The 27,391-nt window shown below is 41.1% G+C and overlaps 2 protein-coding genes across 5 annotated transcripts; both read left to right on the top strand.

Annotated features, from left to right (window-relative positions):
* Window positions 1-4,032: 4,032 nt before the first annotated feature.
* On the top strand, window positions 4,033-16,188 carry LOC135498877 (neuronal acetylcholine receptor subunit beta-3-like). Of its 3 annotated transcripts, XM_064789394.1 has the most exons (7): window positions 4,033-4,263; window positions 5,961-6,097; window positions 12,328-12,372; window positions 14,275-14,384; window positions 14,879-15,024; window positions 15,286-15,414; window positions 15,723-16,188. In XM_064789394.1, the coding sequence occupies exons 1-7, from the start codon at window positions 4,164-4,166 to the stop codon at window positions 16,142-16,144; spliced, it is 1,089 nt and encodes a 362-aa protein (XP_064645464.1). In that variant the 5' UTR covers window positions 4,033-4,163; the 3' UTR covers window positions 16,145-16,188. The 3 variants fall into 3 exon arrangements, with proteins under 3 accessions (XP_064645464.1, XP_064645459.1, XP_064645472.1); XM_064789389.1 differs by having other exon boundaries at window positions 14,879-15,414; XM_064789402.1 differs by lacking the exon at window positions 5,961-6,097 and having other exon boundaries at window positions 14,879-15,414.
* Window positions 16,181-27,178, top strand: LOC135498892 (neuronal acetylcholine receptor subunit alpha-6-like). Of its 2 annotated transcripts, XM_064789419.1 has the most exons (7): window positions 16,181-17,362; window positions 17,961-18,097; window positions 18,661-18,705; window positions 24,025-24,134; window positions 24,452-24,987; window positions 25,646-25,870; window positions 26,572-27,178. In XM_064789419.1, the coding sequence occupies exons 1-7, from the start codon at window positions 17,296-17,298 to the stop codon at window positions 26,574-26,576; spliced, it is 1,125 nt and encodes a 374-aa protein (XP_064645489.1). In that variant the 5' UTR covers window positions 16,181-17,295; the 3' UTR covers window positions 26,577-27,178. The 2 variants fall into 2 exon arrangements, with proteins under 2 accessions (XP_064645489.1, XP_064645481.1); XM_064789411.1 differs by having other exon boundaries at window positions 25,646-27,178.
* The last annotated feature ends 213 nt before the right edge of the window (window positions 27,179-27,391 follow it).

The raw sequence follows: 27,391 nt of genomic DNA, 5'->3' as shown, positions 1-27,391 counted from the left end.
GCCGACTTGTCGTTCAATTTTTTGAGTACATCAATACGCAGGAATGAAACAACGAGACAACATGATGTCATGAGGTCACATGCTTTCTAGGGCATCGTATCAATGTCTCAAAACAAATATAGTATTTTAGCCACCCGATCCGTTTGAACATTGATTTTTCAAACCCGCTCAGGTGCAGATAGAAGTGTCGAAAAAAGTCAATATTGATTGCGCTATAACTACATTGTGATGCAGGCAATGATATCTATAATGACAGACTGGAAAGAACAAGTTTCAGTGATCTCGCTACAGCTACATGTTGCAGAGATTTGGTAAATATCGCATGATATTTTGGGATGTATTTGTTCAAAGTTAACGTTAACATCTTGTACGTGTCGCCTAGTATAACTGTAAGTTCGACTCTCAACATTGCGCACGTACTGTGGCTGGGAAATGACATCACTTGGTTTATCATGAATTTTTTTTTTCGATTTCGATCTCAGGACTTATTATCCCGATCGATCGAGATAATATCTTGATCTCGATCGACTGACTTATTATCTCGGGTGATCGAGGGAATTATCGCGATCGCTCAAGATAAATAAATCGATCGCCCGAGATTTTTCATGTTAAAAGAAACAACATGTGATGTTTTTTCCCAGCAACCGTACTGACGTCAACATGAATTAAAGCGTCCTTACCTGTCGATGCGCACGCCGAACCAGTAAATGACACCAAAATGAGATTGCTCCAAAACAGCGCAAAACGCATAATTGTCCCTGGGGGAGCTTCCAACAGACTGCGTTGAACTAAAATATGACAGTTGGTGTTGCCTTGTACAGTATTGCAACAGACCCTTTATTACAATCGCTGGTCTGATTGGATCACACTAACGGAATAAATCGACAACAAATTCACGTTGTGGTCAATGATAAGTTTTTGAGCGACTTTCATAATATCACAAAATTTCGCGGACACTGTTTGTTACGTAATCAGTAGATTAATCGCTGACCTGCTAAAAAATCATCCGTTGGGTAATCCTCCAATCTCCATTGCTGGCTTGGATAGCAACTATGGCTGTGTTATTTGTAAAACCATTCCGCCTAATATACATATTAATTTAGCTGTCGACAGCCGACATGTATGCACTACTAATAGTATTCGAACGTAAACATATCTTAATGGCCGCATGTATTGACATCTGATTATGCGCACATTTTCTGATGTTGCTTTTTCTTTAACAGCTTCATCCCCACAGTATTGTTGATGTTTTTTGTAAATGCCGCAATTATTATCCATTAATGCGCGTAAACATGGCATGTAATCATGTTAAATGATATCATTGGACCTGTTTTATTCACATTTCACGCGTTACAGCTTACGCATTACCACTTGATGATGTTATGCGTGGATTTGGCGTGCTATACGAAATGTATATGCCGATATATCCAACTCATCTCATGATTGTGGTGAACAGTCTCAAGACACACGATGGTGAAAGAGACAAAAACCTGAATGCCGGATGTGAATGATTGGCTGTTCATCACAGGACTCGGCCTCAGCTCGCCACCCCAAAGCCTGATTTTGAAACATAAGGTCGTCGGCTTAGTTTTTGGATTCGCGATAGCATTTTCGGGGCAGGAGTAAACATGCTCTCATCGTGATAAGTAAAGTATTTACTTCATATAAATCGAAGGTTCCCAATTTACCCGATCGTCACGACGTCAAAATTGAGCGTGGCCTTTGTTTCGACTATCAACTGATCCTAGATCAGTGACACCTGAGTATGCTAAAAACAGTCATGTTATCAGCGTGATATCATCGGAATCGGGAACCTCACGACTGCAAACAATATTTGTATTCGATTGAATAACCATTTGCTGTTCCTCATCTTCATTCGTTAATTGAACACCAGCGCGAAATCCACACCTGGGAATTTTATTTCGATTGAACAAATGATAGCATTTGTACATGTGTTGTCGGCTTATTATAAACCACGAGATGAGAAATCGCGAAATCGCGAGATGAGTAATCATTATTTTCTGCCACAAGATTTTCTACTTCCCTGGACAATGACAATCAATCACCATTTCTGATGCTGCTGTCCACTTCTCCATTCAGTGATAGTAGGGCTAGTGATACAAAGGCTACATGCAACTGCATACTCATCTTGACCACAAATGTTTTTGCAATTTATCAAGATATACTGTGAATATAATACCACGATGATTTTCCCGTTACGCCTGGCGGCACAAGTCACCATACACATGATTGACCGATAACACAGGCACTTGGTAAACGTCTGGTCATCCCTAAAAATAGCGCGGGATAGTCTGACCATCGAAACTAGGCTATAAATTAGGTTAAATTAAAACATCAAAACAAGGATAGCTCCCTACTACAGCCTCGGTCTCATGAATGTTTGCCTTTTCAGGTTCCATATTTGCAATGCATCCTGTGGCGTATGGTACTCTCACCGAGGTTGGCATCTCGCGTTTCGCATTCCGAATCTCGCGGTTTATAATAAGCCTGTGTTGTCTCCTGTTCACCTTGGTGCCATGTTTGATATACTGTAGACACTGGAATTTGTAGTCGTCGCGGAAAGCCTAGCTTGTAATACGGAAAATGCATTGCAAAAGGTTAAGCAAAAAATAATCAAGCAAAATAGTTTTTTCACATTGAAAACAAGCACCAACTGACTTCAATCAAATAGTTGGCAAATGGTTAAGAGAACGAATAGGATGATGATTGATCGTTCATTGATGCATGGGCTATCGTGACCAATGATATTATCAAGGCCATTGCTACCAAGCTGTCGGCTGCCCAGCCACCTCCCACTCCACAGTCGTAGTTCTTATAATCGATACATGTAAGCGCTACATGTAAGATAATGGTAATAATGATAATAATGCGTGTTTCTACTATTAGAGTGTTGAAACAAAATGGGTAAAAAGCCGAACACATTCCGAAAAAACAGGTTACTGATGAAACAGGCGAAGACAAAAAAAATCACTAAAGTAATAGTCGGCTTTTATTGCTGTATGTTTTTTCTTCTTATGGTTCATCAGTAAATTATTTTTCAGAACCTGTTTGATGCTTTTTTCAGCTCCAAGAGAGTAGGAAAACGCGTTATTCGTTATTTTCAGTACGGGCAATTAGTACTGGCGCGAAAGACTTGCCACGTGAGTGTACGCCGAGATCCGAATTCACGTCACCCCTCTATCAAGACGCAACGTCATTTCCATTTATCGTCGCAGTTGCGGGGTAATTAAGCGCCGTCGATATCAGCACCATGACGTCAAGGGGTAGATCCTAGCTCCAGGAAACGCCATACTAGTGCATCGCTCAACGTGGAAAGAGTCAATGCGTGGAGAGCTTACTCGGGTCAAATCGGAGTCAACATCGGAAAAGCGCGATAATTCAGTCAGATTTTGAATTTTTCCTTTTTTGTGCATTATGTTGATGGAAACTACCTGTGTAGAATAGGAAGTGACTGGGCAGCCGACAGCTGGGTAATATTTCCCTTAATAATAATGCCAAAATGTGTTACTATTACTTGGTCCTTTAAGGGGTAATGGTAACACCTTTATTGCTTTAAGCGCTTTTCTAAAGTGCATATACAGTGGAACCTCCCTTAGCGGACACCACTCTATTAAGGACAACTTCTCCATTAAGGACACTAGTTTTGGTTCCAAATTGGTTGTTTCCATTCAATTTGATCTCTGTAATCAGGACACCTATCTAATAAGGACAGCATCTGTCAGTCTCAAGGGTGTCCTTAATAGAGAGGTTCTACTGTACATGTGATACAGATTTAGGAATAGGATTACAGATCAGGGAAGAGACATCGAGGTCTTTTCAAAAAAGAAATGCATCTCAATGGTTACATTTTCCTTCGTTATCTGGCTACCCGTGGTGGGCACTTTTTCCTATGTCTACAGTATTTACATTTGAATATCATTAATCAGCAAAGTGGGCATCAGCAAAGCGATCTGCGCGCGCACTCGAATTGCCTAGACATGCCCTGTATCGAAAAATCATAGGTTACGATTGGGTAAGGTGGATTTATCCGGGCATGTGCTTCTCACTCTTTCGATACCACCGGAGCTTGTAGTTCAAGAGGTTTGAAACTTGTTCAATTGATCGAGTCGAAAGAAGAGGACTGCATGATCTGGAATGCTTGAATGTGTTTCTTATTTAAGAAAAAAATGGCGTCAGGAGTGTACTGTGTTTCGTTCGCTTTTGGTGTTTTTTTCTTCGTGACATCGCCGTCATACGGGGCAGGTAAGCACGTTCCAATTATAAAACCATTATTTCTAAATTGCAATCAATCCTTATTTTTATGCTTACATGTATATCATGATTAAGCTTTTTCTTCGGGTATCTTGCGATGAAAAATGTGGCTGTTTATTGGTCCCGGGCTGCTGGTACCCGCCGTGCCTAAACAGATAGCGCCTTTTTTATTGTTCCAACAAAACAAACGTTGCATGCCCTTTGGTAGAATAGCGACTCAAGGCATTTTTTCTCCTACCCTATAGCTCACTGTGTTTTGATATTTACAGGCAGGGAGGCCTCAATGTTCGCCATTATCACATCCTGAGATTAATTTTATTTTTCTCATTCCTACGCATCATTCATATACAATAGGGTACATGTGGGAATATCGAGAGGCGGAGTGTATTGAAAACCCCTGGTTATACGTGGATGTCATCATAAATAACCGGCGTAGTAACCCTAGATATTGCCACGGGGCAGTTGGAGGCTTCTTTTTCAATTGAAGAAAACGGAATCCTTACATATCGAAATTCTTTATTCCTTTGATAACCGAGGAAAATTATTAAAGACAGCTGTACTTCTTTTCTCAAAAATCTAATTTGTAGAGAATAATAAGAAATTATAGAATTTTGACCGTTTTATGAGAAAAAAATTGACTGGTCATAAAATAATGTTGAAAATTTTCATACCCCACGCGACCATGATCATGAATGGGGCGATGCGATTGCCCACATATTAATGAGGTAAGACAAGAGGAAATAACGTTCTACGTTCTTCTCTTTATTCATCCCGAACATTTTATCATGATCATCACTGTTCAAGGTCGCTGTGTAATGTGTATCAATCAATTTCGTTTAATGTCCCCATTTGGGGACTTGCATTTGCCTGATGACGATTGAATGGATGTCATCATGAATATTTGTGACAGTGTACATGGTACATTGTATATCTCTGACATGGCTTATTAATGTGATGAGTTATCTTTATTCTACTTAATGTTTCATGAAACCGCAGATACAACGGTTGCAGGCCACTTGAAACTTATCGGGAACATTATGATGGATGAAGTTGATGTGTTAAGGAGACTTTTAAAACACATCGGTTTGATTTTTATGATGGGATTATGTGCTAGCCTCGTTTTGACAACAGAGGTTTTGATGAGACAACTATAAAGCTCCTTGCGCTGGTATAACCAGACAGCGTAGCAGTTGTCCAATCTGAATTGGAGAAAGCAATGTGGGCCTTGGGTCACATTAGTAGTGGGGCCCAGGGGCCATCAGACTTCATTGACCGCGCTACAACGCCCTGGCAAGCTCAAAATAATATAGCAGTGCTGGAGGATCGAGAGGTTCCCGAAAAATTTCGAGCGGGTAACTTCGGGAGAGTTTGGTATATGGGTGTCATCATCCAGTTTGCGGCGAATGACGGTCTGTGCTTTGTTTAAATGTACACTGTTACACCGTTTCATACACACATTTGCAGAGCTCAAAAAGTTACAAAAAGACTCATCTGGGCTAACTGTTATTAACTAGTACATAGATGATCAAATTATCTAAACATAAGTCTTTATGGAGTAAAGAAAGGTTAGGTCATTTCCTTCGACCAGTCCGGTAGTATTCGCTTTTGAAAACTAGAGGTACTGCAGAAATATATCAGAGAAGAGTGTGTTCCTTGCAGTAAATAAAGCATAATCTAACATTTTTCAGGGAGTCTGAATACTGAAGGAAAACTCTTGCGTGAACTGACCGACCCGTCGGTGTATGAAAGAGCTGTTAGGCCAGTTCACAACGTGTCTGATGCGGTGGTTGTGTCCGTCAGACTTTCACTCGAGAACTTCCAACTGGTACGTTGCTCTAGACTTAAGGCCTGTGTACACGGCTTGTGGTATTCGACTCGATGACTCGACGACGCGATGACTCGATGACGCGATCAAGTTGGAATCTTTTTAAAGAATATCACTGCTTGGACTGTAATTTATACATAGAATCATAAGTGGAGGAAAATAAAAAAGAACCGATCATTACCAACCCCTTTCCAGCTGTTTTCACCGTATCTAATCCGACCATTTTTCGTTTCCTACAAGTTCGCATTTTTGATAAAACCATGCGCCATGTTGCTATGCAAGCCACTGGTATCTTTACCGTCAGCGAAATTTTTTTCTGCAGGATACTTCTGCCACAGTGTACATCTGACAGCCAATCACAATTGGCGCGATCTTTGACGTCACACTGTTTATTTATGCATGATAATGCAAATACAATGGACGATACCGAGTCGCATGCCGAGTGCCACTTCAACTGTGAATGTGACAATAGTTCATTGTCTGACCCCAATTATGCACAACTCAAGGTTTGTGTCGTCGTGTTTAGGAATGAATTGCACAGATTCATTGTAAAATTGATGATATTATGCGTACAAAAGAGGCATCAGCTGATCTGATCGCTACATTGCAGTGCATGCATTGATTTGTGAAATTTTAAGGGGCAGTGACACTGACAGTGTTGCCAATGTTGATAATTATTAAAGGGACAGTGTATCCGATGTCTCGCGATTTGTGAAATTTTAAGGGGCAGTGACACTGACAGTGTTGCCAATGTTGATAATTATTAAAGGGACAGTGTATCCGATGTCTGCTGTTGATTTTGGTAGTTTGAACATTGTTGAAGGGCCATTGTATAAAACACATTTTGACAAGCAAACAAAATAAATTGAATGGTGGCGTCACCTATGCATATACATGCAGCAGAACTAGTTACACGGTTGACAGATAAACATTCAACCTCGGCTATTTTGCCGAGCACAGTGCGCCTTTAACAGACAAGTCCAATAAATACAGTCCACTCGACAATGAAAATACATGTTAAGATACTGCAAATAAATATATTTTAGCTAATATACTCCTCTAACCATTTGCTAACTTGTTCTTTCCAAGATTATCAGAACACGTGGCATTGTTGACATTATTGCGCCATGTGGAAAGATGATGTCAACAAAGACACGTGCTTGCCTTGAATTCTGATTGGCTGTCAGATGTACACTATGCCAGAAGTATCCTGCAGAAAAAATTTCGCTTACCGTCAATACAGCTAAATACACCTAAATATAGCTGGTTCAGATCAACCTCCTACCCAGGTTCTTTACGAGCAGAAATTCCAATCTTAAAATGACACGCGAGTTCCTGGAGACAAGGTTGGCTCTGGATATCCGTTCAGCACGGCAATATTAAATGTCCTATACACCTTTCCAGAAATGGGGCGCTGAGTGTCCGAAATAGTGATGTCATAAGGGGAAACGAGGCCTGTGGTGGAGGGACAAAGGAGATAGTCATGGTTGACCAACACACTTGAATGCCTTTAATGACGGACAAGGGGGAAAAAGTTAGGCTAGTTCCAATGCAAGCCACCAATTTCGGAAAGCATGTAGAGGGGCTGATGTATGGGGGGGGGGGGGCAGATGTCAAGGGACGGAAGAGGGACTGAGTGACTGAGTCTAAAAAACTGCACATATGCGAAATTCCGATTGTTGACAGACTACCACATGACATCTGACATTGGCCACTAGAAGCTTGTTTGTCAATTAAATCTCCGGTCATTTTGCATGCTATGAAACTTCCGCGAGTCCTTTAAATATCAAAATCAATCGCGGGGACCAATCTTCAGTGGCCATGGCTGGGGGGGGGGGGGGGGGAGGGGCACATCCTTCCACATACCGTAGCTGGGTATGGGAAAGGCCGAGCTAAAACCTCTGCTGTTGCAGCGGTAGCCCGGAGACCAGGATCATGGGATTCCGTATTTTAGCAAAATCCATAGCAACGATCGCGTCATCGAGCCATCGCGTCGTCGAGTCATCGAGTCGAATACCACAAGCCTGTGTACACTAGTAAAATATTAGCAACATTTTTACAACATAACCAGTTGCAACAAATGTTGCAACAATGTTGCGTAGTGTGTACAGAGCAAAACGCGTCTTACAACATGTTGTAAAATTGTTGTAAAATTGTTGCAAATTAAATTAAATGCAATGCAATTCTTTGTTGCATGTTGCAAAAATGTTGCAAACTCTTCAGCCAATCAGAAATAGGATTTGCGTCATGTGATCTACCTGAGGTCATGTGACTTGAACAAGCGGCTGGTATAGCAACTCTCAAGTGAGTGTCTTGCTTCGTAATGGCTGGTGAAACATTTTCAAGTAGTTCTTCGAATGCAGTTTCATCCATTCGCAGGAAGTTTTTGTATGATGGCTTGTCAGTCAGCCGCAAATCCTTTTACAGGCAGTGATATGCCCCTTGATCCACCCTCATTTTGATCCAGGGCCTGGTCCATACTCTGGTTTATTTCGCCGCCTTCAGCCTCTCAACAATGACAGCTAAAATTGCTGCAGAAGCACTCAAAACACATCTTCCCTCCTTGGAATCATCCACTTTCCTTCCAAAAATATAATACCTATTTTCCCTTTGTTCCCGTTAAAAAGTTTGCAACAATTTACCAACATGTTGTAAAAATGTTGCTAATTTGTTGCTATTTTGTTGCTAGTGTACACAGGGCCTTGAAGGGCTTGTTGCTAAATTGTTGTAAAAATGTTGGTAAAGTGTTGCTAATATTTTACTCGTGTACACCCTGCTTTATAGTGAATCAAACAGTAAGCAGGGTGTACATTGGCAACATTTCTCCAACATTTCTCCAACATTTTTACAAAATTTTTACAACATGCCCTGTGTACACTATTTTAAGAGTGTTGGAAGTTTGTTGGAAATTTGTTGGGAATATGTTGGAAGTTTGTTGTAAAAACAGAGCGGGAAATTTTTTTGGGTGGGAAAATCATGGATGAATTCAAGGAGAGCACATGTGTTTTGGCTGCTTCTGCCACAGTTTTGGCAATTGTCTTGTCAAGACGGCAAAGGCGGAGGAAAAAGGAAGTCAAGAGACTGTGGACCAGGCCGTGGATCCAAATGAGGCAGCAGCATGGAGCATACCATTGCCTGCTGAGGGAGTTGAGGATGAGTGATAAGCCCTCCTATAAGAACTTCCTGAGAATGGATGAGGGGGCATTTGAGGAACTCCTTGCTAAGGTTTAGACAAGACCACTAATGAATATTCATAGGTTGGAGGGTCGAGGCCTATCAATTAGACGAGTGCATGTTTTTAACTCTCAAGTACATATTTGGAGAGGTATTGAAAAAATATTTGTTGTGGCAAGTCTACAGATATAAAGAAATTATTTGATGAAAAAATTAATTTCGAATTTTGCTAATTGGGTAATAGGTGGCGTGTTTTGAGTTTTTTCTGCCAGTTGGCTGAAAAGAGTGGAAATATCAAAGTCTGTCTAATTTGTCGATTATCAAAAAATTTCCGTGGTCAATCACCAGTTTATTTTTCACCATTTACTTGCCCGACTGTCCGGAATAACATAATCTAAATTTCAGATTCACAACCGCACGCATTATTTGATGCGTCGCGGTCAAACATTGACAATTCAACTGCTAAAAGGCTTAAAAAATCAATTGTGGTCTTGTCTCGTTTCACCCCTTATTGCAAAGGCTGCCATTTTGTCCATCTAGGGCTGGTCACATGACTTCAGGTAGATCACATGATCAATTAGATGTTGTAAGAATGTTGGAAAACTGGTTTTGCTCTGTGCACACTTGGCCACATTTTTCCAACACGGCGTTGCAACAAGGAATGTTGGAGAAATGTTGTAAAAATGTTGCTAGTGTACACAGGCCTTAAAGGCCATATATCAAGGTTTGAAAACATGCTTGATACTCATGAAATATGTTGAGGGTTAAAAAAATTCTAATGATAAAGTCATTATTTAGTTATTTCAATTTTCAATTTTAAACTATTTGAATTTCCCACCACACACAACTTTAGATTAGTTCCACATGTGGCCGCTAGGGATTTTTTGATGACGTAGATCAGGCCAGTCAGAACAAAGCAAGATGGCTTCCGCATACAGTTCAGAGAGTGAGAGCAGTGAATTTGAGGATGTTTTGGTCGATACAGAAGGATATTTAAACGTTGAGCCGTACATGTTCGAGCCATTAATACCACTAGATCACAATGAGAGTGATCATTCGGACGAAAGTGATTAGAATTTGTGGTTAATCAATTTGCATGGCAGACCTGCCGATATAGCAAAGAAGACATTGATAGATGGTTGCAGATGCATAACATGTATGATTTTTGAACAGACTAATGTTGCACAATATTGTTTCGCCTCGTCTGTGTTGTATCGCCAGTTATGTCATGACGCTGAACTACTATTGAAAAGTGACGGTATTATGCACAATCATCTTGACGTGATGATATAATGCCGTGCAACGTTAGATAGGCCTAGATGTCAGATGACAATAATCTGTCATTGACAGTAGCTGTCACTGACACTGACCTGTGTCGCTGTCACCTTGCTATGGCTGGAACACAAGAAGACACTATGCGGTATCACAGGCCCCAATAGGGCCTACACATTATGTATAACAACCGACCTCAGCAGCCTCGGGCATTAAATGCAATTGACATGGTTGGAACAGCTGTTTTTAACAAGTGGCATTTAATATTCAGTTGGATGCAGATATCCGGCTTCATGTGATAATCCGTATCGATAAAGTGATCACTGCAAAGTTTGGCCGAAGGCCCAGGCTTCCAACACTCCAAACGTTTGCACTTCCGAATCCACAGCTTCCTCCTCTCTCGTTCAACTGGCTTTGGAAATTCATGAAAATGGGTCCCATCCGTCATTCGATTGTTCTTTGTGCTAGCCTTGACACAATTCGGAGCCACACAATACACCATAGTGAATGAAACACATTACTTCCAGGTGTGCATAATTAATTAAGGCCCTCCTGCTTTTATGATTGCATGACATGTACAGATAACCTGATCTACATCACAACTTTTGCTGAACCCGCCGCCTGGCTCTAACAAGCCAGTTGCTAGCCTGATTAGGTAATCAAGTTGTCAAACACATATTTGGCTATATCTTCAAAATGGATGGAGCTAATTGCATTTGGTTTTCTGTATTGTATAAAGTGTTAGGTACACTTTTGAAATCGTCTTACAGCAGAAAATGGCAAAAAACCTAGATATATGGCCTTTAAACACCTACGGGACCATCGCTGTTACTAAAAGCCAAAGTTGTCTCTAAGTTAGCAGAGTCACTTCGAGACTTCATAGGTAAATGCGAAAAAAGGAGTCAAAAAATTATCACAATTAGGCTACACGACAAATTGGATGAAATCGTTCAAGGCGTTTGTCGGCTTGTTTAGGGCAAAATATCAAAATAACATTACAAGATGGTCGCCATAGCAACAGTCTTTGAAATTGCATTAGTGAAAGTAATAAACGTCCTGCGTCTTCAGACCATACTCCCACGCCGTTGAACACTGTTCACCAGCTACAGTAACTGATGAGGAGTTATCGATGACAGGATGCAGCCATGGATCCCGGACATGAATACACATCTGAAACTCAAGACCATTGATATGAATGGCGATTTATCGGCCTTGTACGTCGAGGAGGCTTTAGCTCTGACGAACAATGCTGAAAAATCGGCATGCAAGTTATGCCGAATCGGTAGATGTCGTCCTGGACACCCCTAAAAGGTACCCAGGACCAACCTGCGCTCCCCCTAAAAGTTACCCATGACGATCCTGGGTACCTTTTAGGACACTAAAAGTTACCCAGTTTGAAATTCGCGCCCTTTTGAAACCTTCCGACGAGGTACTTGAAAACGGTACTTTAGCGTTTTTCAAGAACCTCGTTGGCAGGTTTCAAAAGTGCGCGAATTTCAAACTGGGTAACTTTTAGTGTCCTAAAAGGTACCCAAGATCGTCCTGGGTAACTTTTAGGGGTAGCTTTTAGGGGTACCCAGGACGACATCTACCGATTCGGCGCAAGTTATGGCCCAACCTTTCACCGGCGTCGGTAGGGGACCATTAGACCTATCAACCTAATCATTCGGCAAATTGTTTCGGACAGCCTATCACAAAGACCGGTTGCAAAAATCTAATGCTTTCAACAGTATGTTTCGAACCACAGTTTATTCCTAATTTTTGTTCTGTTATTCCTATTTCAGGACAGCAGCACAGAGACACTAGAATTTTTCGCTTATGTATGGTTGGTAAGTCAATGTATCAACAAAGAAATACCCTGTAGGCGATTCTTATTCTGTTTACAATTACCTTCGTTTGGCTACCTGCTGTTTGTTTGATTACTGTACCCTTTGCTGTTTACATTTAGATGTAAACTTTAAACATTGGTATTATTCTAGCAGTGAAACCAAATACCCGTAAAGTCAATTTCTTTCACCGCTTTCCCGGTATTAAATGTAGTAGGCGGGTAATTAAAGCTATTTTTACCAAGCTGTCGGCTGCTCAAGCGCATACAACACTCCGGTATTAGTTCCCATCACCAAGTTCCACAGAAGAGGCAGCTATGGACTAGTGACTCGAACTCACGGATAATGGTTAAGAAGTTCCTGTGTGGGCAGGGTATGTTCTTGAAATAGTTCCTGTCTTGCCCAAGAGACCAATATACGTCCAGATCAAGGAAGAGTAAGAGAATATCCGTTAGTTTGGTTTATTAACACACACTATTTACATTTACACACTCCAGTCCTATTACTATCAACTTCTAAACTTCACTCTCTCCTCCTAGCCCCATCATTCCTTTTGCCCCCAAACTACCAATCCCCAACATGTCAATCAAGCAGTTCTTTGACCAATCCGTGACAAGTTAAATGTTAGATCAACAATTATTCTAAAGAATCCTTTGTGGAGGTTTCCGACATCCTGGTCGGAGCCGCACAGCCGAATTTCTGCAGATCTCTTTGTCTAACTTGTCTTCGCCACCCACGTGTATAAATTACTGTTCAAAAATGATCATGGGGTGTTCTTGTTCAACCACCTATGATACATGTGTGATACCACTGACAATGACGACATCAGCGCAGTACTATCGGGGTGACGCAAATTTAGACCACTGGCAGCTTTAGATGTTATGGAGTTATGCTTGCTAAAATAACGAATGTCACATTTTCTTTACTATGTGTCTAAGAGTAAAAACAAATGAGCGAAAACACCATAGACCACTGAAACAGGAAAAAAAGGTATTGAATGGATAATCCGCATACTCCTTTTATGCTGAAACCATCAAAGGCGTTTGGATACAAACAAACAATCGCCCGCCATGGTGAAACTGTTGCTGCCAAACTCGCTTCCAAAGCCTTTTTCATACGTTTCATATCGAACCGTTTTTAACAAAAATACACTTCATACATCACATCGACAAGGGATGTTATTATCATTTCGGACTAATGAAGACACGAATCGATGAAATGCAGCACTTGCGCGTACTCATGAAGAGAAGCACACCAATATTTCTCTCTGAGGGCTTACATACAAACGTACATGAATGTGTGTTATTCACATATCGAAGCAACCTTCCATCTACATGTGTGTGCTATCATCCATTTACTGAGTAACTAACTGTCTTCGGAGAAAGGTGCCATGTTTTATAAATCAAACCGATGGGAAAAAAGATAAATTTTCAAAGATCTACCAATCTTGCCATGCAAACACAGGCCGAAATGCGTATATAAATCGCCTGACTTTGTCATAGGGAAAATACAATGTACATGTACATGTATAGGCCTATATGGGTCCATTAAATTTCAATTTAAGCTTACTTGGTCTACGCTGTTCTAAGATCACATGCTGATAGAGAAATTATTATTGTCGCTGTAACCAGTAATATCACAAAACATAATGAAAAATATTGATTCTGTTTGTTCATGAATGATGTGTGAAAGTAACAAAATATTAAGAGTATTAGGGAGTTTTCGCAAAACCCCCGAAACGCTTACGTTAGCGCCTATTTCATTGTTCATTGTGATAGGCGTTTGCATTGGCGTTTCGGGACGATCACGAAGCTCTGTTAAAGCAAATGAAAATGATCAGCCAATACTTATTCGTCATGAGTTGGTTACTGATTTAAGAAACGTTCTCTATTTTCAACATTTTAGGGATGGACGGATGAGTTATTGCGATGGAATGAGTCCAAGTATGACGGGTTGATATCAATGTTAGTTCCTGTGGATAAGATCTGGTTGCCAGATATGAGCATCTTCAACAGGTATGACTTAAACACCATCTCGAAATCCACTGGGCCTGCTTGTTCAAAACAAGTTTTGTTAACTTATCCACGTTTTCTCCTTAATATGTTATATTAGCAGATTTTATTTCAATAAGCTTGTGTTAAGTAACATCTATTTACATTAGACCTCGCCTTACTCAACTGTGCCAACCTTGTAAACTCGACGACGACATTTTTGGCTTTTATCTGCTTCATACATGATTCTGAATTTTCGTTCTTTACACAGGCGAACTACTTTAAGAATACCTAAGCCCTCGAATTTTTACATTACGGTTCTTTTAGACTATTCCTGTTTTACCGCACTAATGCGACCAGATATGCCATAGTATATACTTTTAACAAGTTTTCGTTTCTAGCCTTCATAAGACATCAAAAGCTACCACGACCTGTCGCAATGTACCCTTTGGAATTTATGTTTTACATCAATTGCAGTCATGACATATTTTCAAAGATCATGCCACTCTTTGTTTCAGAATTGACCCTGAACAACTGTTTGAAACTCAACCATCAGCCAAAGCAATCTTGTCATCAAACGGAAAAATAGACTGGATACCTGGTGGTGTATTCTCTGTCAAGTGTAGGATGAAAATGACCAAGTTCCCATTCGATGAACAGGAATGTAAGATCATAATTGGTAGTTACGCTCATGATTCCAAGAAACTCCGAGTGGTGAGAGGAGTTAAAAACATTAAAAAAATTGTAATTAATAACGGAGCATGGTCATATAGGGAACATGACGCTGTCGAACTATATGATTACGGTGAGAGTTTGTTACTTTGGGAGCTGTATACAGTTACTCTAAACTTCAAGCGTAAACCTGCGTTCTATATATTGAATATCCTGATCCCATGTGTGGCCATATCCTTTCTGGTCCTACTAGTGTTCTGCCTACCTTGTCAGTCTGGGGAGAAGATTTCACTCTGTACTACAACACTGGTGGCACTAACCGTCTTCCAGATGACAACATCGGACATCATACCAAAGACTACGAACGAAACGCCAATCATAGGTAAGATGATTGGTTTATCTTTATGCTTACTGTTTCTCAGGATTTTCTATAATAATATGTCATTTAATGTGTCTACAAATAAGCAGCTAGTCCGTTTGGCTTACATGTACATAACCCATAAGTGAGTTTGAGATCAGGAAATTATCATGGATTCTTAAACGCATACGGATAGAAATATACACAAAATTCGTCCTCTTTTTACAGAGTTTTAACTGTATACGTATGCGGATTCTTGATAAGTCGCTGTTCTCAACCTTCCTAATGACTACTATGACGTATTGACATTTGTCTTCCATCTTCCTTTGCAGTAATCTATCTCACCGCCCTGACAGCTATGTCTGCTGTCTCGACTATACTGACTGTGTTTGTACTGAAGGTGTTCTATACACCAGTCGACCGAGATATGTCACCCATGTTGGTGACTATCGTCCGTGGCCTTGCAAAGATCACTTGTAACACGGACATCACCCAGCAAAAATCGCTTCCTTCTGGCTCAGGTTCGTCTGGATCACAACTGCATAATTCGCGGACGGAAGAAAGCCAGAACGATTTGACTAATGGGAAAAAACCTCTGCATGATTTTGCCACCGATCATGACGGGTTATTGCGTGAAAAAACGCGTCTCACTTGGCCGATCGTTGCACGGATTATTGACACGTTCCTCATGTTAGTGTTTGTAATTTCGATGTTCACCATAACTTCCACCAGTCTCGCTCTCATATGTTCTTAGCGGCATATAGTCACATGACCGTGCAGACGTGCGAAGACACGTATTGTGGTGAGTGGTTTCACGTGACGTCACCACCTGCCATGCTGGCGGGACAGACAAAAGAAAACAAGCCCAAAAGTCCAGCATTGTTCAGTTAAGTCAGGCACGACAAATCATTGCCATCCGACATGGCTGACAGTGAAAACACTCTTTTAGGCAGAACAGTCTGGTAGCAACAGAAATCTCTAAAAATCTCTAAATGTCATGTTTATAAATGTTGTTCGGGATGAACTAATTCAATAGTGGACAGATATGTTACCCACCACAACAAAATGAGTCGCATGTCGCACAGAAGATAAGCCTAAAATGACACTAGGAAATGATAGAAGAAATTGATGTCCTCAGATTTCACAAAAGGCAGACAACAGTGAAATAAACAACCAGTCCATCTCAACCTGTCAAGCTCGGAGCGACATGCGACTCATTTTGTCCTGGTGGGTCTCATATGGTGCGCATCGACCGATTCGATAGTGTTGAAGGTCTGGAGGTCAGTGTTGTCGGAATATATAACATTAAAGTAAATTGCAAATTAGGATTACTTTACACCAGAGATTTCCACTTCCACGTAAACATTCAATTGCCAACTCCGTCCAACGTTTCGTGGGCAAATACACTGTGATATTGATTCGAACCTTGTTCAAATGACGAATTCTGGAATACGTTATTGTTCAAATGACGAATTATGGACTATGCTTGATATCACCAGGTTTGCAATCAAATGTGATGGCATTAGATAATGCTTTTACAGAGTCCATTTCCTCTTAATTGGTGTACATAGCTAATTGTTTGATATCCATAATATACATTCTACAAACACATGGATACATACGTGACAGCCGATGTTACTGTTTGTTGGCATGGAAAACATGCAGCATGGTGTTGTGTACTAAACAGACAACTTGAGATTCATTTTTTTCTGATTCCTATACTGCACGCCATGAATCCTGCGAAAAAGCATTAAATTCCACTGCGAAAGGGCGACTGCTTCGATTACTTGAGACCCGTACGTTGTATAATTCAACAAAACAGATTTTAAAACAGGTTTAACAAATTGAATCATAAGCAACGCGAATCCAGAGTGTTCAGTTCACAACACCTTGTCACGTACGAAAATGTGTGCTGCTTTCCTCTGGAGATGTCTTCTCATGGTGTCATTTACAGGCTCCGCATTCTCTGCAGGTAAGAATAATTCGATGTGACCTAATTCTGATTGTACTGCTACATGTAGTAGAATGCACACGAATCCTCGATGCATTGATGCCCATTATTGTCGGCAGAACGAGAGATTCTGGTATTATAAGTGATACGAATTTGTATGAGTTGTGGATTTTATCAAGTTTAAGAAACCGGAGTCCGGATCTTTGTCAATGCGACGTATTTTTTGAATTATATCAATGATCTCACCGATCTCTGCATGTAGAAGTGGCATTGAGAGCACGCCAATCGTTCGTAGGTGAAGACGAGCATGCATGATGGGAAAAAACGGCCACAATACGTCGCTACAATACGTGATATCAAATGTACGTATCTATTCCGCAGTCATGCGGCTTTGGGTCGACCCTGTCGCGTTGACTACTGAAGTGGCACCAAAGTTGTTTGATCTCAGAAGTCTAATGAATGCTCTGTCAAATACCTACGATATCAAATACCTATGATAAAAACTGTGCTCCCTACTCTGAAAACTTGCATTCACGCTCATGGGCGAAGAATTATTATACTGTTAGTCTCTTTCGTACTCGGGGAATCATCTGAGAAAAGTCCTATTCACTTTTTTCAGGAAGCCTGAACGCTGAGGGAGAACTTATTCGTCAACTGACCGATCCTTCGGTTTATGAGAAGGTTGTGAGACCAGTTAGAAATATTTCCGATCCCGTGGTCGTGACCGTCAAATTTACTGTGCAAAGGTTTCAGCTGGTAAGTGAGGCGATATGGTAAGCTTTACTTAAACATCAAGAATGAGTGATGAGCAAGTGTTGCTCATTATACTGACTTTTGAGGCAACATTTTGGCGATTTTAATTGCAGGAGGAAACCGGTTTACTTCGTACTGGTTTAATACTATTCTATACTATTTTAATACTATAAAAATGTCAGCATTGCGCCTGGGTAGACAGGTATACAAATACTAATAAAAATGCCAAGTTTTAGCAAATTCGTACATGTGTGCATCATAATTGCACTACGGCATTCCGTGTAATTTCAATTCTCTTTACCTGGACCACCAGTAATTACGAACAGTGAATGTACCCCTTTAGAGGTTCTTCACGTGACGTCACGACGTGACGTTTTGATGGCCACCTGCCAATGCATTTCCTTTCCGTCGTGACCACGTGTGACGGCCAATATGGCAGTGCAAAACAATTGGCAACGTCATCATGTGACGTCAGTGAAGAACCTCTACATAGTTCGACACTGAGTAGGAACCGAAGTGGGAGGTGCACTTTAATTGAATTATATAAGCTTCCACATGTATTTCAGGACAGCAGTACATCCACATTGTCGTTATATGGCTACCCCGAAATAGTAAGTGTTTGAAACATTTCTTCTATCTTCTTTAAAGGCCTACGGCGTTCGAGAAAAAGAAGAGAGTTTGTAATTGAATTTAAAAATTTCAAATTGTTGTAAATACGCACTGAATGTAAATGTCAACAATGCCTCTGTGTAGACAGTTAATAAAAATATGATAAATACAAAGTTTCAGCAAATTCAAGTTCAAAATAACGGCACCGTATATGATTGCATCCTATTTTCCTAGACGCAAGGACCCAACGTGCCGCGTAGCGGCAAAATAGCGAAGCTGGCGAAACATTTATAACGGGTCACCGTGGCCTTATCATGGACTTAAAGCGCGATTGTGGGGTTGTAACTATTTTGCTGTATATTGACCGGAGGAAAGAAAAGCACGCGACCTAACGCCGACCTATTATTATTATGAATCTTTATTCATGTAATAATCGATTATATATAGTATTTATGTAAAGTGATAATAAGAAGGTATATATGGTTCAGGAAATGTTGATAAATAATCATTCCTTATCGTCTTTTGAGAGCAATTTTAATTGTAAAAAGTATTTGCCTACGTCACAGAGTCTCTGCAATGGTCTTTTTTATCACAGTAGTCTCGCACAGCCAGATATTCTTCACTTATTAGTCTGGCGCAAGCCAGGCGTTCATTGTACTAGACCTAGACGTTTTCCACCACAATGTATCTGGGCCGAAGAAACACTGCGCAAGATTACCTCCAGCTGGAGCTAAGAATAGATTATGCTAATGAGCATACTTCCACATTGAGTTTTCCCAGAATGGTTCATATCGCGTGAAGCTACTTAGCCTTATACCGTTAGGCCCCGCGTAGTGGCGCTGAGGCTGCCGCTGTAATCAAGAGAGTGGTTGAGTCACTCTATGTTGTGACGGACCTAACCAAAATTGCTTACACTTTCGCATTGCCTAATACTGAAACCGAATCTAGGTAATAAAGGTACAGGAAAAAAAGGTACAGGAAAAAAGGTACGGAAATAAAGGTACAGGAAATAAAAGTACAGGAAATAAAAGTACCGGAAATAAAGGTACCGGAAAAAAAGGTACTGGAAAAATAGGTACACAAAATGGCATAAATTGGTAAAAAAGGTACACAATTTTTGTTTTTGAATATCATTTGTATTCTCTCTTTTTCTATTCTAAACTTTAACTTTATTTGTTGCGTAGGCATTGCATAGGCCTTAGAAATAGGTATATCAAATTTCCAGTATACCGTTATGGTTTTCAATAGTGAAAACACGGCTATCAAGATCATGATGATTGTAAAGAGTCTAGGACAATTCCCTCTGCAAAAGAGTTAACTGATAAATGTACCAGTGTTCAAGTTAAATTGCAATTAATCAATTAACATTCATCATAGAGCTGGACCTTATTTACAATACGCCTGGTCAATTAGGTCTTAACAGACACATTATTAGATTTAAGACCAAACACAAGCTATTTAGGGCAATAGGCGAGAATCTTGATGTGAAATGCCAGGTAGGATGCGCATGCCAGGTGCGCCCCCCCCCCCCCCCCCCCCCGATTCCCAAGATCCTGGATCCGCCCCTGATAAGAATATAGAATACGACACGAGTATTTTAAAAGTTAAAAAAACGTGAATGTAGTTATTACCCCCAAAAAACATCAGCTCCCATGTTAGGCAACTTCTTCCATGAATTTTCCTCAAATTCCTAAATGTATTAAACTATTTTAAGGCACCACCTTAGTCACAAAAGCAGAAAAATGGGCAAGAAAAGATTAAGACATAGGCCGAGTCTGAACCAGTTGAAGAGAATAATATTCTAAAAAAAAATGGTGTACCTATTTTACCTACTTATGCCATTTTCTGTATCTTTTTTCCGGTACCTTTTTTCCGGTACCTTTATTTCCAGTACTTTTATTTCCTGTACTTTTATTTCCTGTACCTTTATTTCCGTACCTTTTTTTCCTGTACCTTTTTTTCCGTATACCACTGAAACCACATATCTGTTGACTGTACTTTAAGAGAGCCTAGCCACCTGTGCTTTAAGAGAGACTGGCATCATGCCTAGGCTCTCTTAAAGCACAGTCAACAAACACCACTATACCCCCTCACACTCAAAAACCACAAACGCCCACCCCTTCCTGCTACCTTAATACTTTTGGACCACGACAATTCATGTAACAAGGTGTACTGCATGTGAATTCTAGCGCAGATCAGCACTTGCCTCAAACAACATCTCCACAACTACTGTGTGTACCAGGCCATGGCCAGGTGTACTTGCAAGAAATCTTTATAACGTGCTCGGTCATTATACGTGTACTTTTAGAGTTTTATTATCTAGTGTATTCCAATTAGTGGCGTTTATCACCAAATCGCCTTCCTGTATATACACCACGAGCGACTTCCGGCAAAATCACATACGTATCGACGTATGTACAATGTTGGCCTGCTGGCTCACATCACTACATCACTAATCGACCGATCAGCAGCCGTGGATCGTAGTACTTTAAGACATCAATGCGTGGTCTCACTGCCCAGTAGGGATGTTATCTGTACAATCAGAATGTAGTTCCTCTGATATCATGAATTAAAACTGTTTCTGGCTAACATTCTGATTAATTTTGAGCCTCATTTGTTCACCGGCGTGGATTTGGGGATCCAATTAATCCACTGAGCCCTGAAACGTGGTGGACGCGTGAAATTAAGACAAAAAGTCAGACCCCCAAACCCTGAAATCATCATGTGTCTATTAGTGTTATGAAGCCTGCTAGATTTGAGTGTGGATAGTCTGCCAGTCATTTATATCGCCAGTCACCTGTCACCAGTAATTTTTTTAAAATATTATAAATTCGGCATAAAAGTGCCAAAACCTATGATTGAAGGTAAAATCAAATACCTTTTTATAACTTAAGCATGTTTAATAGTGATTGTGCCGTATTTGGCAGCATAACATGTATGATTCCAGCATATAATGATAATGCGATGGTCAAAATTTAAACGTGATATGACTGCTGTGGTCCGCTGATAATACCGTTGTGAATGACGATCTGTCAGACTTGCGTATTTTCCGTTTGATTGTCCTGTGCGTCTTGACGTCTGCGTGGTGTTGTGCGACGACATGCGTCCCCTGCGTCGACACCATGGGTTGTGATGTCTTGGCCAAGATGACGTGTGGTTGTCTGGGGTGATATGGCGGCTCATTTGCGCGTATTTTGGCGTTGTGGCGCCAGAAGACATGTGTGGGGATAGGCTTGAAATATTTTGCCTGGGTAACGGTTTCGGTGTAGATGTAACCTCGGCACAATCACTAGTGGTTTAACTGGCCTGCCATTGTAGTATGACAGCAATGACCCTGATGTCGATCGATGTGACGACTCAAAAGAATCTTTAGATAAGAGACAATAGATGGTAGGCATTGGTGGTGCCCAGATTGGGGTCGTTACTTGGTGTAGTAAAGGCTGACTGAAATTGTATTTTTCAGCTCGCCCAGTGACGTGTTTTGTGGTGAGGACAGGGGCATTGGGTGATGTCCCGGCTGAAAGCTGGTGAAACGGAGATACGGAGAATGGGGGACAGCAGCGCTGGCTTGGTGCTGCGAGAGAAAAGTAAAAGGATAACCTGCATGGAAAAGAAATAGTAGATACGCTAGCTAGTGCTGGTTTCCTGTTACCAGGACATGTTGTCTTTGATATTGAGACCGAGCGGTGACATGGTGCGCAGTCGATGGATCCATGTGGACTCTTTAGAGAGTCTAATGTTTTTTGAGTTATCCGCATCTGGGGGGGGGGGGGGGGGGGGGGGGGCGTGGATAAATTCTAGGACGCAGATGCGTACATCCTGCAGTCCATGGTGGTCGGTCTGATTGAAGTGATGGCCGATGATCTCAGCGTTGTTGCGCTTGGTGATGTTATAGAAGTGTTTTTGGAAACGACCAATGATAGTTTGTTTCGTTTCACCCACATACTGTATGTTGCATGTTTCACATTGGATACAATAAATGACATTATTGCTCTGACGACAGATGTTGTTCTTTGTGTTGTAAGACCGGCCTGTGGTGCGGCTGGTGATCCTGCCGTGGGCAGTATCGACACCTGTTGGGTGAGAGACAGATTAGTTGGTTTGTCTCCGCAGTTGTACTTGTCCTGTTGTCAAGTTCTGCTCTGACTAGAAGGTCTCTCAGGTTTGGTGGGCGCCTGAAGCCTTTAGTGATGGGGGCTTCGAACAGATGTAATGTCGTTCGGTGCCTGGCGAGAATGTCTTTGTTTTCGCTGATGATTTTGTACGGTTCAGTTTGGGCTGGGTTGTACGTGGTGACAAAGAAGAAAGGTGGATTTGTCTCGTCCTTGGTCTGTGTATTTGGTTGTGCGCTGATGAGGGCTGATCTGTTTTGCCTGTGGGCTTTGATCAATGACTCCTCTATGAGTTGGTTGGGGTAACCTCTCCTGGCGAAGTGTTGTGCTAGAATGAGTGAGTGGTGTTCAAAGTCCTCTAATCTAGAGCATATTCTGCGGACTCTCAGAAATTGCCCGTATGGGATGTCCCGTTTACATGAGGCAACGTGGGCTGACGAGTAGAGAAGGTAGTTGTGCGAATCTGTAGGTTTGACGTACAAGTCAGTGCACAGTTCGCCCGTGGGTAGCAGGTTTACCGTTGTGTCCAGGAAGTTGACTCTCGAGTCTGAGAAGGAATTTCCGAGTTGATGAGTTTGCTATGATTTATACGGTGGCCTGTAAGGAACACATGTATATTTGTATTGTACATTCATATTTTATTGTACAAACGTAGTTTATTGATTCTTTTAAAGAAATTATGATGGCATGATCAAACTATTATCCTATCTCCATCATATGGATTTGTTCCTGATAGTGTTAATCTGTTATCCTCTGGAATGGTGGGGGGGGGGGGACTCCATTTTATTTATTCCGAGAAAGTTAAAAGGGCAGGCAAATGCCCCCCCCCCTAACTCCACATAAGTCTAATCTGATTAATATAATTGCCAGCTATAGGCCTACGTTAAATACCAAGTTTATTCCCTATACCTATCAAAAACTTCAAAATTCTTCAAATATGCCATATGCCTACTAGGCCACCGTATAGTCTTTAAAATTTCTGGTTACTGGTGACTGGCGAAATAAAGTGACTGGCGGAATAGCCACACTTGCTAGATTTTGTGAAGCGTGCCCCATACGAACGGCTACGTCATCACCGCGAAACGATTTTGCGATATGCTGGAACTCGCTACTCTCAAATTCAATTTCCAATTTCAGCTCTGAAAGAAGGAACTTGTATGATTTTTCAATCAGCTTGTGGCGAAATATATGAATATTTATTCGTTTTAGGGTTGGAAAGATGAGTATATGCGATGGAACGAGTCTGAATATGACGGGTTGCAATCGATACTGGTACCAGGAGATGCAATCTGGCTGCCAGATATAGGCATTTATAATCGGTACGAGCAGTGGTCCCCTTAAATTTGCTGCGTGGGGTTGGGGGAGGGCCGGATGCGAATCATGCAAGACAAAAATGCTCGTAAACTGGAATGGTTAAGATGAATTTCCGGCTCCGACTCAGATTTGATACAGATATTGTCATGACGAGACACATTCAATTAAACTAATTTGAAGAACGATTTCACACTGATGAACCTCTTTTATTTGTAAAGAATACCCGATCATTTGAAGAGAACCTTATTGGGTACTAGCAGGTTACAAATTATAGGGCTCGCTTATATATTTTTATTCTACACGACTACTGCACTTATTTCAGAATCGACGCCGACCCTGCGTTTGAATACCGGCCAGCACACAGAATAATCTTGAAGTCAGACGGGACTTTGACTTGGTTATTGGTGGCCGCTTTTTCTGTCGAGTGCGTGATGAAAATGGCTAAGTTTCCTTTTGATGAACAAATTTGTTCGTTTTTAATCGGAAGTTTATCACACGATCCCCGAAAGTTGCAACTTTTAAAGAACAGTGTACCCTCATCGACCAAAGGCACAGTGAACGGAGAATGGTCATGTGTCGAAAACGGTGAAGTTGAAACATACTACTACGAACAAAATTTCCCTGATTGGAAACAATACCGAGTTACAATGTACCTCAGGCGAAAATCAACCTACTATGTGCTGAACGTCTTAATTCCTTGTGTTGGCGTTTCTCTCCTGGTCGTGATGGTGTTCTTCCTTCCTTGCGAGTCAGGAGAGCAGATCTCACTCAGTATAACCACATTGGTGGCGCTGACCGTATTCCAGATGACAACTGCGAACAACATTCCTAAGACCACGAATGAAACACCCGTTTTAGGTAAGATTAAAAGTAACTCCATATTTTCATACCTTCGTGAAAGTAGAAAAAAAATGGAATACCATAACAACAGGGTAGTGTTGTGATTGGAACTGCGTACTATACTTTCTAAGGCCACTGAGGTCAAATGTGATGAACTGGCAGTTTGAGTCTAACTGTGGCCACCAAGGAACGGCATCTAAAACCTGAAAAGTGATATTATTCCATCATTACTAAACGGATGAATTTGGCATCATGATCAAGACCACACATGGCACACAGGGTTTCAACTTGACCTATATTTCAGGGTCACACATGTCATACAGGCCAAATGATAGACTGTTTGGATTTTGTAGCAATAGCATAGTTCTCAGTCAGAGTTCAACCGGCGTATAAGCCCCTTGCCGTTCAATTTTTTAAAAATCAGGCATGGGGGCAAGACTTTGCCCCGGCCTGATTATGCTAATTGGATAGGCAGTGCATGTGAGAAACCTGGCAGTTTTCTATATTTCGTTCGAAAGTCGAACCAATTTTGAAAAAGTTACGTGCCGTGCTAAGGTCACTAAATCAAACAGACAGCCGAACGACTTCCTGATGATTATCCTAGTGCTCTATGACCGCTTAGCCACTGACACGACCTATCTCCATCGATATATCACATGTTTTTTATAAATTCCAGTTATCTATTTGACGGCACTGACTGCTATGTCTGCCGCCTCGATCGTCCTGACCGTGCTGGTTCTGAAAGTGTTCTACACGCCCGCAGATAGAGAAATGTCCCCAATGGTCGAGAGGGTAATCCGCGGCCTTGCAAAGATCACTTGGAACACGGCGGCCATTCCACGTAATTTCACGTCCTCTCCTACAGCTACATCTGTGTCGCCAATGGACAGGTCTCGCAAAGGTAATAAAGAGACAAACATCACGAATCGGCCTCTGCGATACGTGAAAAAGGCGAATTTAGAACAGATGACCAAAGAGGTTTAGAATGGACAGTCGCTGCACGTATTATCGACACGTTCCTGATGTACTTCTTTGTTATTTTGATGTTCATCATAACGTCTGTTTGCTTTGTGCAAACGAGGTTCTCGTTAGCAAAACTGGTGGGGTATTGTGACTAAAACCTTCAAATACTGTCAGCGAACACGAGGTTTAGACTCCTAATGAGGGAAGCCGTACACACTGCGAAAGAAATTGCGATTCACAACGAAGCTACATGTAGTTCCAGCGAACAAAGCTAGTTCCAGCAATATGCTCCTTGAATCAATATATCCACTTTAGATCTAGTTTGGCGATCCGTGCATTACTACACACAGGTTCAACCAAAACGTTTTCCAAAATTAGTTACAACAAAAGTTCAAAAGATAAAAATCATGGCAATTTATATCAATGATGGAATTATGCCAGCACAAAACTGTCTATTTCAAGATTCTCCTAGCCGATCGTGCAATCATAGGTGGCCTCATTGGGTATGACAGTGTGAGAATATTACTACAAAATAGATGATAAATATTTGTAATATTCCATGTATCAAATTATGTTTAAACCGCGATATTTATCAAGCATTAATTTTCGTGTAAGCATAAATCTGCTCTTTATTTGCAGCCTGAAGAGGAATGTGGTTTATCTGTTTTGATACTGCAATTACATAACGTTTGGCATAAAGAAAGATCCGTTAGTATTTCTAAAGAGAGTTTGTTATGGCCGCTGGGAGTGATGGAACATCGATGACATGTAACTGGTGAGACGGGGGAAATCATTAGTAATTCATAGACCAGAGGGACTCACTGGTTGTGATGTGCGTTCAGAAATATAATAGGTCTGTTTACACGGTGCATGTTCATTGAACTGACCTAGATTATAACTCTCTTAAGGTGGAGCAAGGCTGTTCGCCTGGAATGAAATCGTATTTGCACGAGGCGGGTTAGCTTAACCGGCTTCGATATGGTTTGATACGTCACTGACCTCGGCAGATATCGCGTTCGGCCCGTTCCGTCATTTCGATGTGGTGTCTGCGGGCCACCTTTGACCCCATAATATGGCAATCCGGTCTTTACAAACGATGGCTTGAAAAGGAATATTTCAATTTTGTTTCAATGTATCTTTTTCATTCCAAGTTTCCTGTTACAATGTAAGTTATTTAAGTCAAAGCTATGAACTTGTAAGCAACTTTGGTTGATTCTTCGTTTAAAGTTAGCGGTTGATGAGGTAACGAAACTATTCATCTATTCACACCGTGTAAACGGGACTTTTGACCGGAGGTGAAATTGATAAAAACAAGGCGGTGCCTCCAATAATACAATATCTCGCTTCCAGCGTCTTGAATCAAAAATCTGCCTCCCCGCTTGTGCCAACTACCTAATAAATCACAGCTATGAAATAATTGTCAGTCGACACTGGAAGTTAACGGGTTGTAATGGGGAAA

This window comes from Lineus longissimus, chromosome 1, assembly GCF_910592395.1.
Source record: "Lineus longissimus chromosome 1, tnLinLong1.2, whole genome shotgun sequence".
Taxonomy (NCBI): domain Eukaryota; kingdom Metazoa; phylum Nemertea; class Pilidiophora; order Heteronemertea; family Lineidae; genus Lineus; species Lineus longissimus.
The sequence above is the reverse complement of the archived record's forward strand: the minus strand, read 5'-3'. Positions and strand labels throughout refer to the sequence as shown.